Raw genomic sequence first — 13,450 nt, forward strand, 5'->3', positions numbered from 1 at the left:
GTAATGATCGCCTCATTCTATCTTGCTGTACGGGAACATGTTTTGTGTTTATTTTCCTTCGCATATTTATCGCCTCACAGGTTCCATGGCTCGTGGTTATATCTGGACCCTGGTCCTGCCTCCTACCATGGCCCTGCTGACACCCACTGCTACTATCATTATTATTATTAGTCACATTACTATGTCTATTAAAGATACCATTAACGCGTACATTACTGACTTTGCTTTTTCCCTGGAGTCTTTATGCTTTCTTGCCTCACAGCTTTCCGTGGATCATGGTTATATCTGGACTATGGTCTTGCCTCCTGCCGTGGTCCAAGTTGACACCCACTGCTACTGTCATTATTATGAGTACTTATAGTACATAGTATTACTATTGCCGATACCATTACTGCTTTGGTTATTATTATTATTCTACTATATCCACTTCTGCTGTTATATCCACTTCTATATCCACTTCTGCTGTTATTAGTAGTCGTAATCTTTCCATCATTATTCTGCTTACTCATTATATGAATCATATATATATGCATTTAATGTGTTGTAACTCTGTTATGTTGTTCATTCTGTACACATGACATCTATTGTACTTCTGTCCATCCTGGGAGACAAATCCCTTCTCTGTTGCTCTCTCTAAGGTTTCTTCCTTTTTTTCCTCCCCATTAAAGTTTTTTTTTGGGGGGGTGGAGTATTTCCTGTACCGATGTGAGGGTCCCGGGACAGAGGATGTCATATGTGCACAGATTGTAAAGCCTTCAGAGGGAAGTTTGTAATTTTGGGCTACACAAAATAAATTGAATTGAATTGAATTAAAGTGCTGTACTTGCAAGTGTTATCAGAGGCCTGCAATGTTAACATAGGTTATGAATAGGGTTTTTATTATTGTTACTATTATTTTTATTTTCTTTGCTCGTATAAAATGGAACAGGGGAGAAATGACGTGGCGGAGAGTATAGAGTGCTCAGACAGACAGATTATTATTGTGGATTATAAATCGTGAAACTTCACTGGACAACTGCAAGAAAGACCCACCAACTAAATGGACTGTGGTGAGATAGCGTGGGTTCACAGATTACGGAACAGCGGCGTTTCGCCAAGCTTCCAGCTGTTAATAATATTATTTTTGGCCTTGGGAATTTATTTACTATCGGACTATTTAAATTGAATTATGGATTTTTGGGACTGATGGGACTCTGGGTTTGGGGTTATAATTTGTGAATGTCAAGCTTGTTTATTGTGTTGGAGTATAAATGGTAGCCCCATGGCTTTTTGTTCGCTGTATGCCGACCAGGTCGGACATGAATTAATTTGATTTACATTACTATATGGTGTTAAATGCAACAAACGGTGTGTTTTTTGATTATATATGATTTTTTCTGACATAGTGAGAAAAAGGGAAAGCCTTTCAATATATTCGTAGCTTTCAGACATATTAGATTGTAGTTTCTGTCCACACCATGTATCAGATCCACCCATTTCCTTAATGCAGTGGCGGGCCGTCAGGGCCTGCAAGGCCTTCTCTGCTGGCCTAAACAGAATCACAAAGCTATATATATTTTAAAAAAAAAACTATTTTATAATTTAAGAATTTTTCTTAAATACACTACATGTATTATAATTTATAAAAATATTTTTCCCATTATCTTATTTTCTCATTGCACAGCTACTGTCTTCCTCAGTTGCTCTGCTTCCAGTGCAACTTGTTTTAAGTAGAGCTTTCATCCAATCAGATTTCACCTCTGTGTCTCCAGGTAAGAAGACAGGCCCAGGCCTGCAGAGTCTCACCTGCAGCCAGTGCAGATTAAAGTAAATGGGGACGATATTGTTGATTGTCATAGTATTCAACCAATCAGATCTTTAGTTTGACATGTTGGGCGTATTCTTTGACTATCAGAGCCTGCGCGCCGGCCTATAATGACGTCAGCATTACATGCCGCCAGTGTCTGTGTGTAGCTTTCCCGCGAGGTGCTGTGCTGTGATTGGTCAGTGGGCGAGCACGTGACTATCGTGAAACGAAACTTAACAGCCAGCAGAGGCTGATGGGTAGTGAATCACATCACGTGATGCAGCTCAGCCAATCAAAATGCATTCTGACTGAGTGAGATGCACCATGATAGAGGAACCTGAGCCGAGGAAAGACATTGCAGAGCAGTACGTTCAACGCTCATGTTGTGAAAGTGAAATCCAATGTTAATCTCTTTGGGTCGCGGCTTGTCATTAAGCAATGACTGTGGCTCCCACAGCCAGACCAGCTGAGAACATTATATTTTCCTGAATTTAGGCTTTTGCATTTTCTAAATGCTCTAGCATTATTCAGACAACTCGTACCGAACGGTTTAATATTAAGATGTACATAGTTACAGCTTTAAAAATGAATAACAGCTGTGGCGCCAAAATGTGGTTATAAGGTGGTATTTCAGCTGCAGGACAGCAGTGAAGGCCCAGGTATAAAATGCACGTCCACCACTGCCTTAATGTAGGTATTTCTTCCCCTTGGGTTTTCGAAGTAAAAGTAAAGGTTCAATTATTTTTCCCTCGATAACTATCTTTATTAAATTTACTTTACTAAAAGCCCAGTGATAAGGTGATCTCTCCCAGCTACCTCTAATCCAAACTTGTAGAAGGTGTAGTTGAGCAGGTACTTGAAGCAGGGTATGAGGCCCTGGTGTAAAGTGTCCCTGGTGGCAGCAGGGAACAGAGCAAGGATGGTGGGGGGAGATCGTTGGAGCTGACGGTAGTGGTGAGACTGGTGACGATACACTGTCGCCTCAAACACCAACAACATCAGCACTATTAAATGATTCTGAAAAAAAAAACATTCATGACACTAGTTAAATTATGACTTCAGTCATTTACTGGAAAAGCAGACCCAACACACAAAAGAAATGAACATTAACATGACTGAAGTCAATTCTCTCTCTCTCTCTCTCTCTCTCTATATATATATATATATATCTATGTTTTTTTCTCATCAATTTGGTTTCGGTACTAAAACTTGGGCATAATATTCAAAGTTTTAGACAAAATATACAGCCCAAATCTTTTCACTTCATAAATCTGATAAAGTAGCATTCTAACTAGAGCCATACCATTCACTGAGGAAACATATATGAATTTACCTTGCTGTATCCCAGTACTGTGGCATCTTTCCTGATGCCAAACCATTTGGCTGGGTCTACTGGCTCCTTATACAGAGAGGAGTTTATCATCTCTTCTGTTAGCAGGTTGGTTTCATTTGTTAAAGGCTGTGAGGGGAAAAAAAGAAAGAAACAAAATCATAAGTGGGACTCTGCTGTTCTAGCGAAGAAGCAGTAAGGGTCCATGGTCATTGTCCTGAAAGAGCACTGCTGCCTCTTTAGTTCCATTCTCTTTTTTATTGCTTTACTTTTTATTTTAACACAAACTGTGTGTTGGGAAACCTTGGGATTTGCTGCCTTTGAAAAGTTGAACAATGCTACAGTCTTGGCAATACTCATCAGCCATGACTGAGGGGTTACTGAATCTATTTTGTAATGACAAAAAGGATAACAATATATTTGTGAGAGGCTTAAGACTAGGTGTTGATCAGTACAAGTGACAGAAACACTCCTCAGGTGCTGATAGTTCTGATTTCAAATCTGACTTTCCTGCCAAAACTCATAAACACATACTTGCATTTCCAAATGCTCAGCAACAGAAGATGCTGCGTCATAATACAATGCTGCTGCAAAGGTAAAAACCCTTGATCTAAAGCAATAGCAACGCATACTGGTCTCAAATATAGATCATTGCAGCTGAGGGGATAATGTATGGGGATAAAGCATAAGCCTTAAAAAGGTATACTATGCAGCATTTTCCTAAAAAACTATAGACTCGTACAAAAATAATCCCTCTCAATCATCTCAAGCCCACCAGCGTGTGGCTGTGTCTGTATCTGCAGAAACCCTGCTCCCTGCCTACGTATTCAATTTTAAATGATGATTCAGTAATTGACGATACAAAATCTCGGAGAAAACTGCATGCGGGTGGGTGCCGGTGTAAACAGGAAGTAGATTAGTTGCTCAAAGCCGCTAACGTGACTTCAGATGGCCGCTCCGTAGGTCTCATAACGCTGCTGGTAACGCTGCTCGCTAATCGCTCCAATAACAGCTGCTTCCTCCGGAGAAATGCAAACTTTAACTGGACAGCTGCTAGTAAAGACAACAAAGTCAGTAATACCTGACCCTAAATAAAAATGTTTTAATATCTTGTCGATTAAAATGTGCTACCCTATTACGCCTGTCAAGAGCCTATCCCTGCAGGTGGCTAATCATGATTTTCAGACCCCCGCCCTCAGCAAACTATCAATGGATAAATCCCAAAAAAGAAAAGTCAGGGAGGAAAATAGAGAGTTTAATTCTGCGTGGACGTATTCATTTGCTTTCACTGCCAACGATGCTGGTTTACCTGTATGCTTGGTATGTGCAACAAATGTAATGTTGAAAGTCACTTCCAGAACAAACACACAGCATATGGTGATAAGTATCACGCTGGAGATGAGCGAAAAAGAGTGATTTCTCAACTGCTGCAGCAAACTGAGCAAGTTTTTTTCTCCTCTTCATAAGAGTTTGATATTGTTATAACAGGTAAAATTGCAATAAAATGTCAAGAATTGTCTTTATTCTTCTTCATAAATACAACAAACTATAGTTTTTGTATATATAATATAACTATATATAAAACTTTATAAGCTGTGATATCAAATTGCTTTTGCGGCTCCAGACAAATTTTATTTGGTGGAAAATAGGGCAAAGTGGCTCTTTGGATAGTAAAGGTTGCCGACCCCTGCTCTAGAGCAATAGAACGAGGCACTGAAGTTATATTTATCTGGATACCGGCACATGTAGGTATCAGAGGAAATTAAAAAGTGGACAAACTAGCCAAACAAGCACTAAAGAAAAACAAAGTAGACATATGTATCAAATTATCCAAAGCAGAGGGAAAGGCCATCATCAGGAAAAATATCAACAAAGTATGGCAACAACATTGGGACCAGGAGACGAGGGGGATTCAATTCAGAGTAAATTGAGCAGCGTAAGATACAGGGGAGGAAACAGGAGAGAAGAGGTTAGAATATCATGATTAAGAATAGGGCACATCAACCTACGCAGCACACTACACATGATAGGGAAACATCCAACCAGTCTCTGTGAGCACTGCCAGGCACCAGAAACTGTACAACATGTTATCACCACCTGTATTAGACATAGTTCAAAAAGGAGGGGCATGCTGGGAGAAAAACAAAGATTAGGGATGAGAGGAAGAGAGCTGAATAATATACGAGAGTGGGGATCTAGTAATGTGGGAAGAAGGTGCTTTATTTATTGTTTGTGTATGTCATTTTATGTATTTGTCTCTCTGGACCCTGAGTCTGAAACAAAGTCTATCCATCTATCTATCTATACATTTTTTGCGAGCAACGGGACTGATGGGGAAAGTTTAATAGTTGGGAACATAGAAACTGAATGAAACCGTAAGATGGCAGTAATGCAACAAAAAGGATGCAAGCTGCCGTTAAACACCACAGAAGAAGAGGCAGGACTTAAGACAGCTGCAGGAGGAAAGGAGATGAGAGAGAGCACACGGCGTGAAGGAGCTCCGAGACCTACATGGAGTAAAGTTCCGAACCAGAGGGAGGAGGATTTGAACTGAAGAAGACCTGGTTGTCGGAGAAAAACCGAGGACATTCTAAATTGAGTTTTGTCTAACATAGTTCTGCTTAACAAACTATTATCTCCGCTGGGACGCTTTTTCTTTGTTTGTTTTTGATTTTTGCTAAAGAGACTTTCCTAAGTGGCCTAGCCGAATCAGAAAAAAAACGTGATCTTATTCTGAGAACCTTTTGACTTTGTCTGTTTTTGTTAGTTTCCCTTGCACCACCCCACCCTAGCCGGCCCTAGTGACCTCTCATGACATTACAGATGGTGGAGAATGTAGGCACTGGGGCTTAAGTGCTGATGATTGGGACGGAAGATATTGAAGCTTTGACTCAGTTTTTTGCAGAACTTAACACAAACGACCACCCAACCCAAATGGAGCAACTGGTGCAGATGCTGGTGGAGAGCTAGAGGGCCCAGCAGGAAATCGGGGCAGCCTGGTTGCAACAGCAAATAAAGGCCAACCAACTGAAGGAGCAGGAGCTTCAACAGTTACCCAGGCCAAAACAAAGCCGCTGACTTCATCCCGAAACTGGGAGAGACTGACAATGTGGAAGCTTACCTTCATGCGTTTGAAGCTACAGCCACTCGGGAGGAGTGGCCAAAGACACAGTGGGTTGGACTCCTGGCTCCTTTTCTATCGGGTGAGGCACTTAAAGCTTATCAAGATGTAGAGGCCAGTATTGAGCAAGAATATGACCAGTTAAAGGGAGCGATGGTTTGACTAAATTTAGCATGGCTCAACAGTTCCATAACTGGACCTTCCAAAATGGAGTAACTCCACGTTCCCAAATGCATGAATTGATACGAGTGACGAAAAGGTGGCTGGAACCAGACAAGAGCAGCCCCACAGACATTATAGAGACTCTCGTTATGGACCGTTATCTAAGAGCTTTTTATGAAGCTAAAAAAGTAATCAGTCACAAAAAATGATCAACTGCCTCAGAGTTGGTGGAAGCAGTGGAGCAGTTCCAGGCGGCCTCAGACATGCTCCGCCCTACCCGTAAAGAGCCTATCACTTCTGTCCCCGCACGACCAGGTGTGCCTCACCAAAAAGGTCCTAAACCAGCCAACCCTCACTCTGGCCCACCCCATAGAATCGTTAATCCACCTAGGCAGCAACGAGGATTCCTGAACCCTAAGGCACACCAGTGCTATCGCTGTGGCAAAGTGGGCCATATCTCATGGCAATGTGAAAAGCCCGATGAGCCAATGCCCACAGCAGAGTCTGCTAGCAGCCCACATGTCCACTTTGCTGCCCTCCTGGGGGAACGGGGAGACCGCAGACCAACCTGCCCAGTAATAGTGAATCAACGTGATGTAGAAGCCTTGCTCAATTCTGGAAGTGCCCGGACCCTGATCCATGAATCGGTGTTGGAGGCATCGGCCCCTGCTCACGGAGACCCAGTTCCAGTAGTTTGTGTCCATGGAGACACCCATGTGTACCCAACCACGGTTGTAAAGCTGACAACCACTAAGGGCACGTTTACTCTTGAGGTGGGAGTAATCAAGACACTTCCAGTTCCCGTCCTGATAGGTCGGGACTGCCCGGCCTTCCAAATGCTGTGGAGGGAAGCCCAAACGAGGCTCAGGCAGGAACCCCGAAAACGTAAGCAAAAAAATAATGAAATAAATAAATCTTGTGTTAATGTTGCAGAACCATGCCCCCCCTCACCAGGGATAGTCCAAGCCTTGGCAGGAGACTCTAGTGGCACGGAGTCGACACCGGGGGACACGGAGGACCCAGAGCCTCAACCTGGGCCAAGTGAAGGTGACGATGTTGGCCCTCTGGAACAGCCACCGCTGAAAGGGCAGTATGGAACAGCTCAGTTACAGGACCCAACCCTTGGTAATGCATTAAGAAATGTCCAGGTCCTAGAGGGAGCTGTGGTGGGAACCAGGTTAACTCCTTCATACCCTCACTTTGCAGTGAAAAATGGCCTCTTATATCAGGTAGTGAAAGCTAATGAGACAGTCATGGAGCAACTCCTCGTTCCCAACCTCATTGATCCACAGTTCTGCAGTTAGCGCACACCCACTTGCTAGGAGCTCACTTGGGGGTAGAGAAAAGGAACGAGTATTTTCCGACTTCATTGAACTTACAGCGCATAGGCTTGTAAAGCTGTTTCCGACTTTAAATAGTACCGTGATGTCAGCAATACTGCACAAAAACCTGAAGAAATGAAGAAAGCTTGCTAGAAATACTTTGCATTCAATTTGTGCACCACTATGTCCACCTCACACATGTACTGTATATATGCACATCAAAATTCTCCCCCTTTTTAAAGTTATTGTTGCAACTTCAATGTCATTTATTGATAGTCATTATTGTAGTCATATCTGTCTGTCCGTCCGTCTGTCATCCTTCAGGAGAGTATGTTGGTAGTACTGTAATGACTAACACAAACATAACATCATGCCTGTTGGAACATACATTGTTGATGCAGAATGTGTGTGCATGTGTGTCTTACCAGGCTACAGTTACTGGAGTACTCAACAGGGTTGACAACACTGAGCTGGTACAACATCTTACACACGATGATGACACACACCCAGGCTGTTGACAGACAGGAAGCCATGGGCCCGAAGCGACTGTAGGGCATCGCCAGAGACCACAACACCACCAAGACCAGGTTCATCACAGATGGCTGCAAAGAAACAGGATAAGATTCAGATCATAATGCAGCCTTTCATAATTTAATGTTTTAGAGCTTTACGTCAAGTATCATATATGTGCAAATCATTCATCTCTCAGACTAAATCCAAAACAAGCTGTTCTGAACATGGATGTTCAGAACATTTTGATACTGATTTGATGCTGTGCTCCAAAATAGTGCCCCATTCATCTAGCACATTTGCCAAAAACGTTCTTCAGATTTCTTCAGTTTTGGGCCTACAGCACATACACATTAGGATTATTCTGTGGGTGGCCCCTTTCAGACTCATGGCTGGCTTAATGGTTGTGTTATAAATGTTGGATGATACCTTGTTGAATGCAGCAGCCTAAAATACGTATTTTCTGTTTACTGGTCAGTCCACTGCTAAGTTAACATTCTGGATGGATGGATGGATGGGTGGATGGATAGGCAGACAGACAGAGAGACAGACAGATTACCTCTTCAAGTGAAACCCACACAGAGAAGAAGGCCACCATCTTGAAGATGTGGAGCTCCAGAAGCCTCCAGAGAAACACTTGAACTTTAGTGAGATTGTCAGAGAACCTTCTGGACAGAACCAACAACCTGTCCATCACCAGACCCCACTTACTGGGCATCAACTCCACTGAGCAAGGGAAGAGAAGGGATGGATGAACAAGAGTGAGAGGTTGAGGGGAGAAAAAGAAAACAAAATTGAGAAGTGTACTCACAAAGAAATACAAGATTATCAAAAGTCAACAAATAAATGTTTTAACAAGGAAAAACACTTATGTAAACCTCACTTCTTGATCAAAATTCATATTGCTAGCAACACTTTAGCAGAAGTGTCCAATACACACCAAATCCATCACAGCAATCACTGTTCTCAACCAGCTGTCATTTTGATTTATCAATTATTTTCTTTTGTCTTCTATAACTGCTTTGGCTGACTGGGGTCATAAACTAAATCAGAAACAAAGGCTTTAACAATAAGTTAAAATCAGTGGTGAAATAACCAAATTCATTAAACCAAACTAAGATTAGACCGACCAAAACAACCAAGACATGTGGCGGTTGAAAACTGTTTCGTCGTGGAGTCTTCCTGTGATCACCAATTTGCAGCGAAACTGCCTTCAATAATAGCTTCCAGAGATGTGAAGTAAGGTGATGCTGTGCACTGGTTTAGCACCAAAAATTACCACTAGGTGCTGCTATACTATTTATTTTGAGGTATAAATCAAGTCATTATTGATAGTCATATCTGTCTGTTCGTCCGTCTGTCCGTTTGTCCGTCCGACATCCTCCAGGAGAGTATGTTGATATTACTGTAATGGCTAATACAAACATAACATCATGCCTGTTGGAACATATATTGTTGATGCAGAATGGGTGTGCATGTGTCTTACCAGGCTATCGTTCCTGGAGTAACAAAGCTTTATATGACTACAGAGTAGCTGGAAGACTCAAAGAGAAACTGGGGGTCATCACTATTATTTTAGATATAGTCAAAATACGAAATATATAGAAAGGCCACTCAGCACTGCATTTGTCTAATCATGCAAATATCCATGCAATGCTGCAAAAAATAATTGTAATTATAAATATATGAGAACAATATAATTACTAACTTGTGTGTCCATAAGTAAAAACTGAATTGTAAAATGTGTTTTTAATATAAACTGCCACTGTTGTTTTTTTACCTTCGTCTTCAGATTCCTCATCAATGTTAGTCACCACGTCTTCCTCTTCAAAGTTCATTCCCACATTACCAGAGTCAATCTGCTCAGTCCTCTCACTGTGTTTCTTCCTGGAGGCAGATTGTCTCATTAGTTCTTGCAAAAGGAAAATGTAGAATTCTTAGGTGACACATGATAATAGGAAACACCACCACAAAAAGCAGATGTTTGAATATAGATATTCATCTGTGGCTGTAAGCAGAAATATAGTGACTACATTCCAGTCTAACATGTTGGTCGTGAAAAGAGAAACGTTATGAGACTGGACCATTCTGTTAATTTTCCGAGACTTTAATTCATGATAGGATATATATATATTTTTTAATTAAATACAATGTTTGTGTGTCAAAACATTCCTTTGAAAAATGTATACAGTATATTTATATAAAAAAATCAGTACATAATTCAATACAAACATTTTTAAGTGTTAAGCTATAATGTAGTGATCATTTCTGTATGTCATTCAACTAATGGTGTGAAATTTTATCTTATACTAGAATGAAAATAGCTTGAAACATTTTTCTCGGGAAACATGATCAGGTATTTGTGGGTTCATTCACTAGTTTCATATTTGTATTGTTTTTAATGACTTGGAGAGACTTTGACTGATCTGCAGCATGGTCAGTTGTTCTTTTGGCATCTCTCATTCTCTTTTAATTTCCATAGATGGAGCACTATCAATACAGGACCCTGTTTACTTCTAAGACACATGAAATAGAACAAAAAATATTTTCCGTATTCTGTGTAATTGTTCATTTATCTGAAATATATATATTCTCTACAGTATTTTTATACAGAAAGTCCTCCCTTTTATCTTCTTGTAAAACATTATGATAGTTTTGATGACTCATCTTCAATACAGGGGCAAATATAGTCCAGTCAAATGTGAATTGGAGTGACTAGTTAACCCTGCACATGATGTAAAACTCAACTTAAATGTTAGTTTGTGGGTTGTAGTGGGTAGCAGAATGATATCATAAGAGGACGTGTTGTGTTTGGATTTTAGCTAGCAATAACTATGAAGAATGTGTTGGTTGTCGGATTTATTCATTTATCCTTTGTCCTTCTACTGATCTAATTAAAATCTCTCACCAGATGTGATTCAAATCCAACTTGTAACTAAACGCCCACCAAGATATTTGGTGTCATTCAGGAATAAGTCACACGCCAGATGGCACAGTAGAGACATTCATACTTCCAATTCACTGTGGCTTTCAATAATGTGCTAAGACATAAGTACTAGGAGTAAGAAGTTTGTGTTACTTGTGTATCGGTGTAACATGCTCCAGGTCAGTGATTCTCATGAAGGGCTTGTGGAAGTAGTGCAGCTGCAGAATACATGCCAACAGGAAGAAGCCAGGGATCAGAATACTGCTAAAGAGTTCAGACAGAGCAAACGTCTCCAGACCAATTGCTGCCAACCTGAGGAGGACAGAAGAGCACGATTACAAAGGTACATGGTAAATGGAGTTGCATTTATATAGCGTCTTTCCAGTCTTCCGACCACTCAAAGTGCTGTACACTACATGTCAACATTCACCCATCAATACACATATTCATACACTGATGACAGAGCCACAGCCCCCCAGTTTCAGTTTTAAACTTCCATCTTTCCTTTTGCTACATTACTGTGTTTTGTTGCACATAAAATCTGGACTCAGGTAGTGAAACTGTACATGTTGCTCACAGAGTGGAAGGAACACGGGGTTAATAAGGACCCAACAGTATATTTTTGAGACAAAGATAAACTGTTGGGACAACCAGCCTAATTACCTCCATCTGCTTTGTAGTTATGCTTGGGATGTTTTGGGGTGTGTGGGCTATGAATAAAATAGCCCTTTAGGCAGGGATAATGTTTAAATATTATAACGTTCTATTTAATCTAGAAATCACATACTACAAACTAATGATAACAGAACCAGTCTACTGCTGAAATAGAAGCAGACACAGAGAAGTATCAGCAGGGGACATGAAGAGAGAATGTAAAAGAACATACTGCTCTTCAGTAAAACCAGTAAAGTTTCTCCAGTATCCAGGGAAGTCTTCAAACTGGTAAGTGTAGATGGATATCAGCACCAGCATAGTGTAGGCTACAACAAGCCACCAGAAGAGCTTCAACAGACGTCTCCACAGAGAATAGTACACCTTGGAAATAGGATCTTAATCACTTAATACACGAGGAATTAACATGTATTTCTAAATATGTGCAAATAACAACAACCGTTTGAAGAGTGTTTACAACAAAATTGTCAAAACTCAACTTGTGGTCAAAAACCAAGAAACACAAAGGAAATAGCAAAATACTAAGGGTTCCACTCAAACATTGTTCTGAAGTGAGAATTCTGTTTATAAAACATAAAATATCTGATGAGATATCTAAATTAACCTTGAATTGTTCCTACCTGATAGAGACAGAGGCAGATTAGGAACAGCAGCATGTAGATGATTTTGTATCCAACAAGTTTTCCAGCAAAGGAGACCATGATGAACATCCCTCCACACACATAGATCCAGTATTTGGCATAACAGCTCATCACCATGCCTCCTAAAACCTTCAGCACTGACTCATTACCAGCCCCCTCTTGACAAGGATGAGGGGATAGAGAGGAGGGAAAGGAAGAGGAGTAAGATGTTGATGGTAAAATGTAAAATGAAAAGTCATCAGAAAGATACTGTGCATGGTAAGAAGAACTGTAAAACAGGGTTAAACAAACATGTGTCATGCTCTGCAGACTAGGAACACATTTCATCACTAGAAAGTTTGTGTTTGTGAACAAAGCTGAAGATTTTACCTGATGGTGGCACTAAAAAAGAGTTTAACGAGTTGTAGAAAAGTTAATCATCTGAAGAGGATGAAAAGAACGCTTGTGAAAGGACGTGGTCTTGAGGATGCTGATGTTCACCGCAAAGCAAATTGTTGCTGAAGGATTTCACATTGGTGTCTACAAGATTTTATTTAGTTTGGTATTGAACTTTTACTTAAACATTAAATACTGATGATATTTGTTACATTTTAAATTATACTTCTAAAATAAATTTTTATAATCTCAAGACAATGGAGGTGAATGTCAATAGTTTAGTATTGTCAAAAGTTTTCAGAGTAGTTTGGTTTTTTTCAATGAAAAATGAATGTTATGTGGATTATATAAAAAGCAATTGGTGCACATGTTTTAATGGCTAGAAAACAGAAACGTTGTTTTGTGTGTGTGTCTGTGTGTGTCTGTGTGTGTGTGTGTGTGTGTGTGTAAATTTGGGTATATTGACACTTAATGATTTTCTGTAAACCCAATCAGAAACTCTCTATGGGCTGTATTGTATACATGCTGTATGAGTGTTTTATCATCAAGGAACAGGGATGTGTGTGTGTGTGTGTGTGTGTGTGTGTGTGTGTGTGTGTGTGTGT

The 13,450-nt window shown here is 40.5% G+C and overlaps 1 protein-coding gene across 2 annotated transcripts in view; it reads right to left on the minus strand.

The window, feature by feature from the left end:
- The window catches only part of piezo1 (piezo type mechanosensitive ion channel component 1 (Er blood group)), a 58,250-nt gene that overhangs the window by 39,175 nt on the left and 5,625 nt on the right, over positions 1-13,450 (minus strand). The window contains exons 8-15 of one of the 2 annotated variants that reach the window (XM_031877262.1): positions 12,450-12,628; positions 12,044-12,192; positions 11,311-11,469; positions 10,012-10,118; positions 8,791-8,957; positions 8,147-8,323; positions 3,120-3,245; positions 2,603-2,803 (exon numbers count right to left, since the gene is read on the minus strand). In XM_031877262.1, the coding sequence (XP_031733122.1) occupies positions 2,603-2,803; positions 3,120-3,245; positions 8,147-8,323; positions 8,791-8,957; positions 10,012-10,118; positions 11,311-11,469; positions 12,044-12,192; positions 12,450-12,628 (1,265 nt within the window). Of the gene's footprint in view, positions 1-2,602; positions 2,804-3,119; positions 3,246-8,146; positions 8,324-8,790; positions 8,958-10,011; positions 10,144-11,310; positions 11,470-12,043; positions 12,193-12,449; positions 12,629-13,450 lie in introns of those variants that run through there. The other variant, XM_031877263.1, reaches the window with a different exon arrangement.

The sequence above is a fragment of the Anarrhichthys ocellatus genome, unplaced genomic scaffold (assembly GCF_004355925.1).
Source record: "Anarrhichthys ocellatus isolate YVR2014 unplaced genomic scaffold, GSC_Weel_1.0 scaffold131, whole genome shotgun sequence".
In the NCBI taxonomy this organism is placed as follows: Eukaryota; Metazoa; Chordata; class Actinopteri; order Perciformes; family Anarhichadidae; genus Anarrhichthys; species Anarrhichthys ocellatus.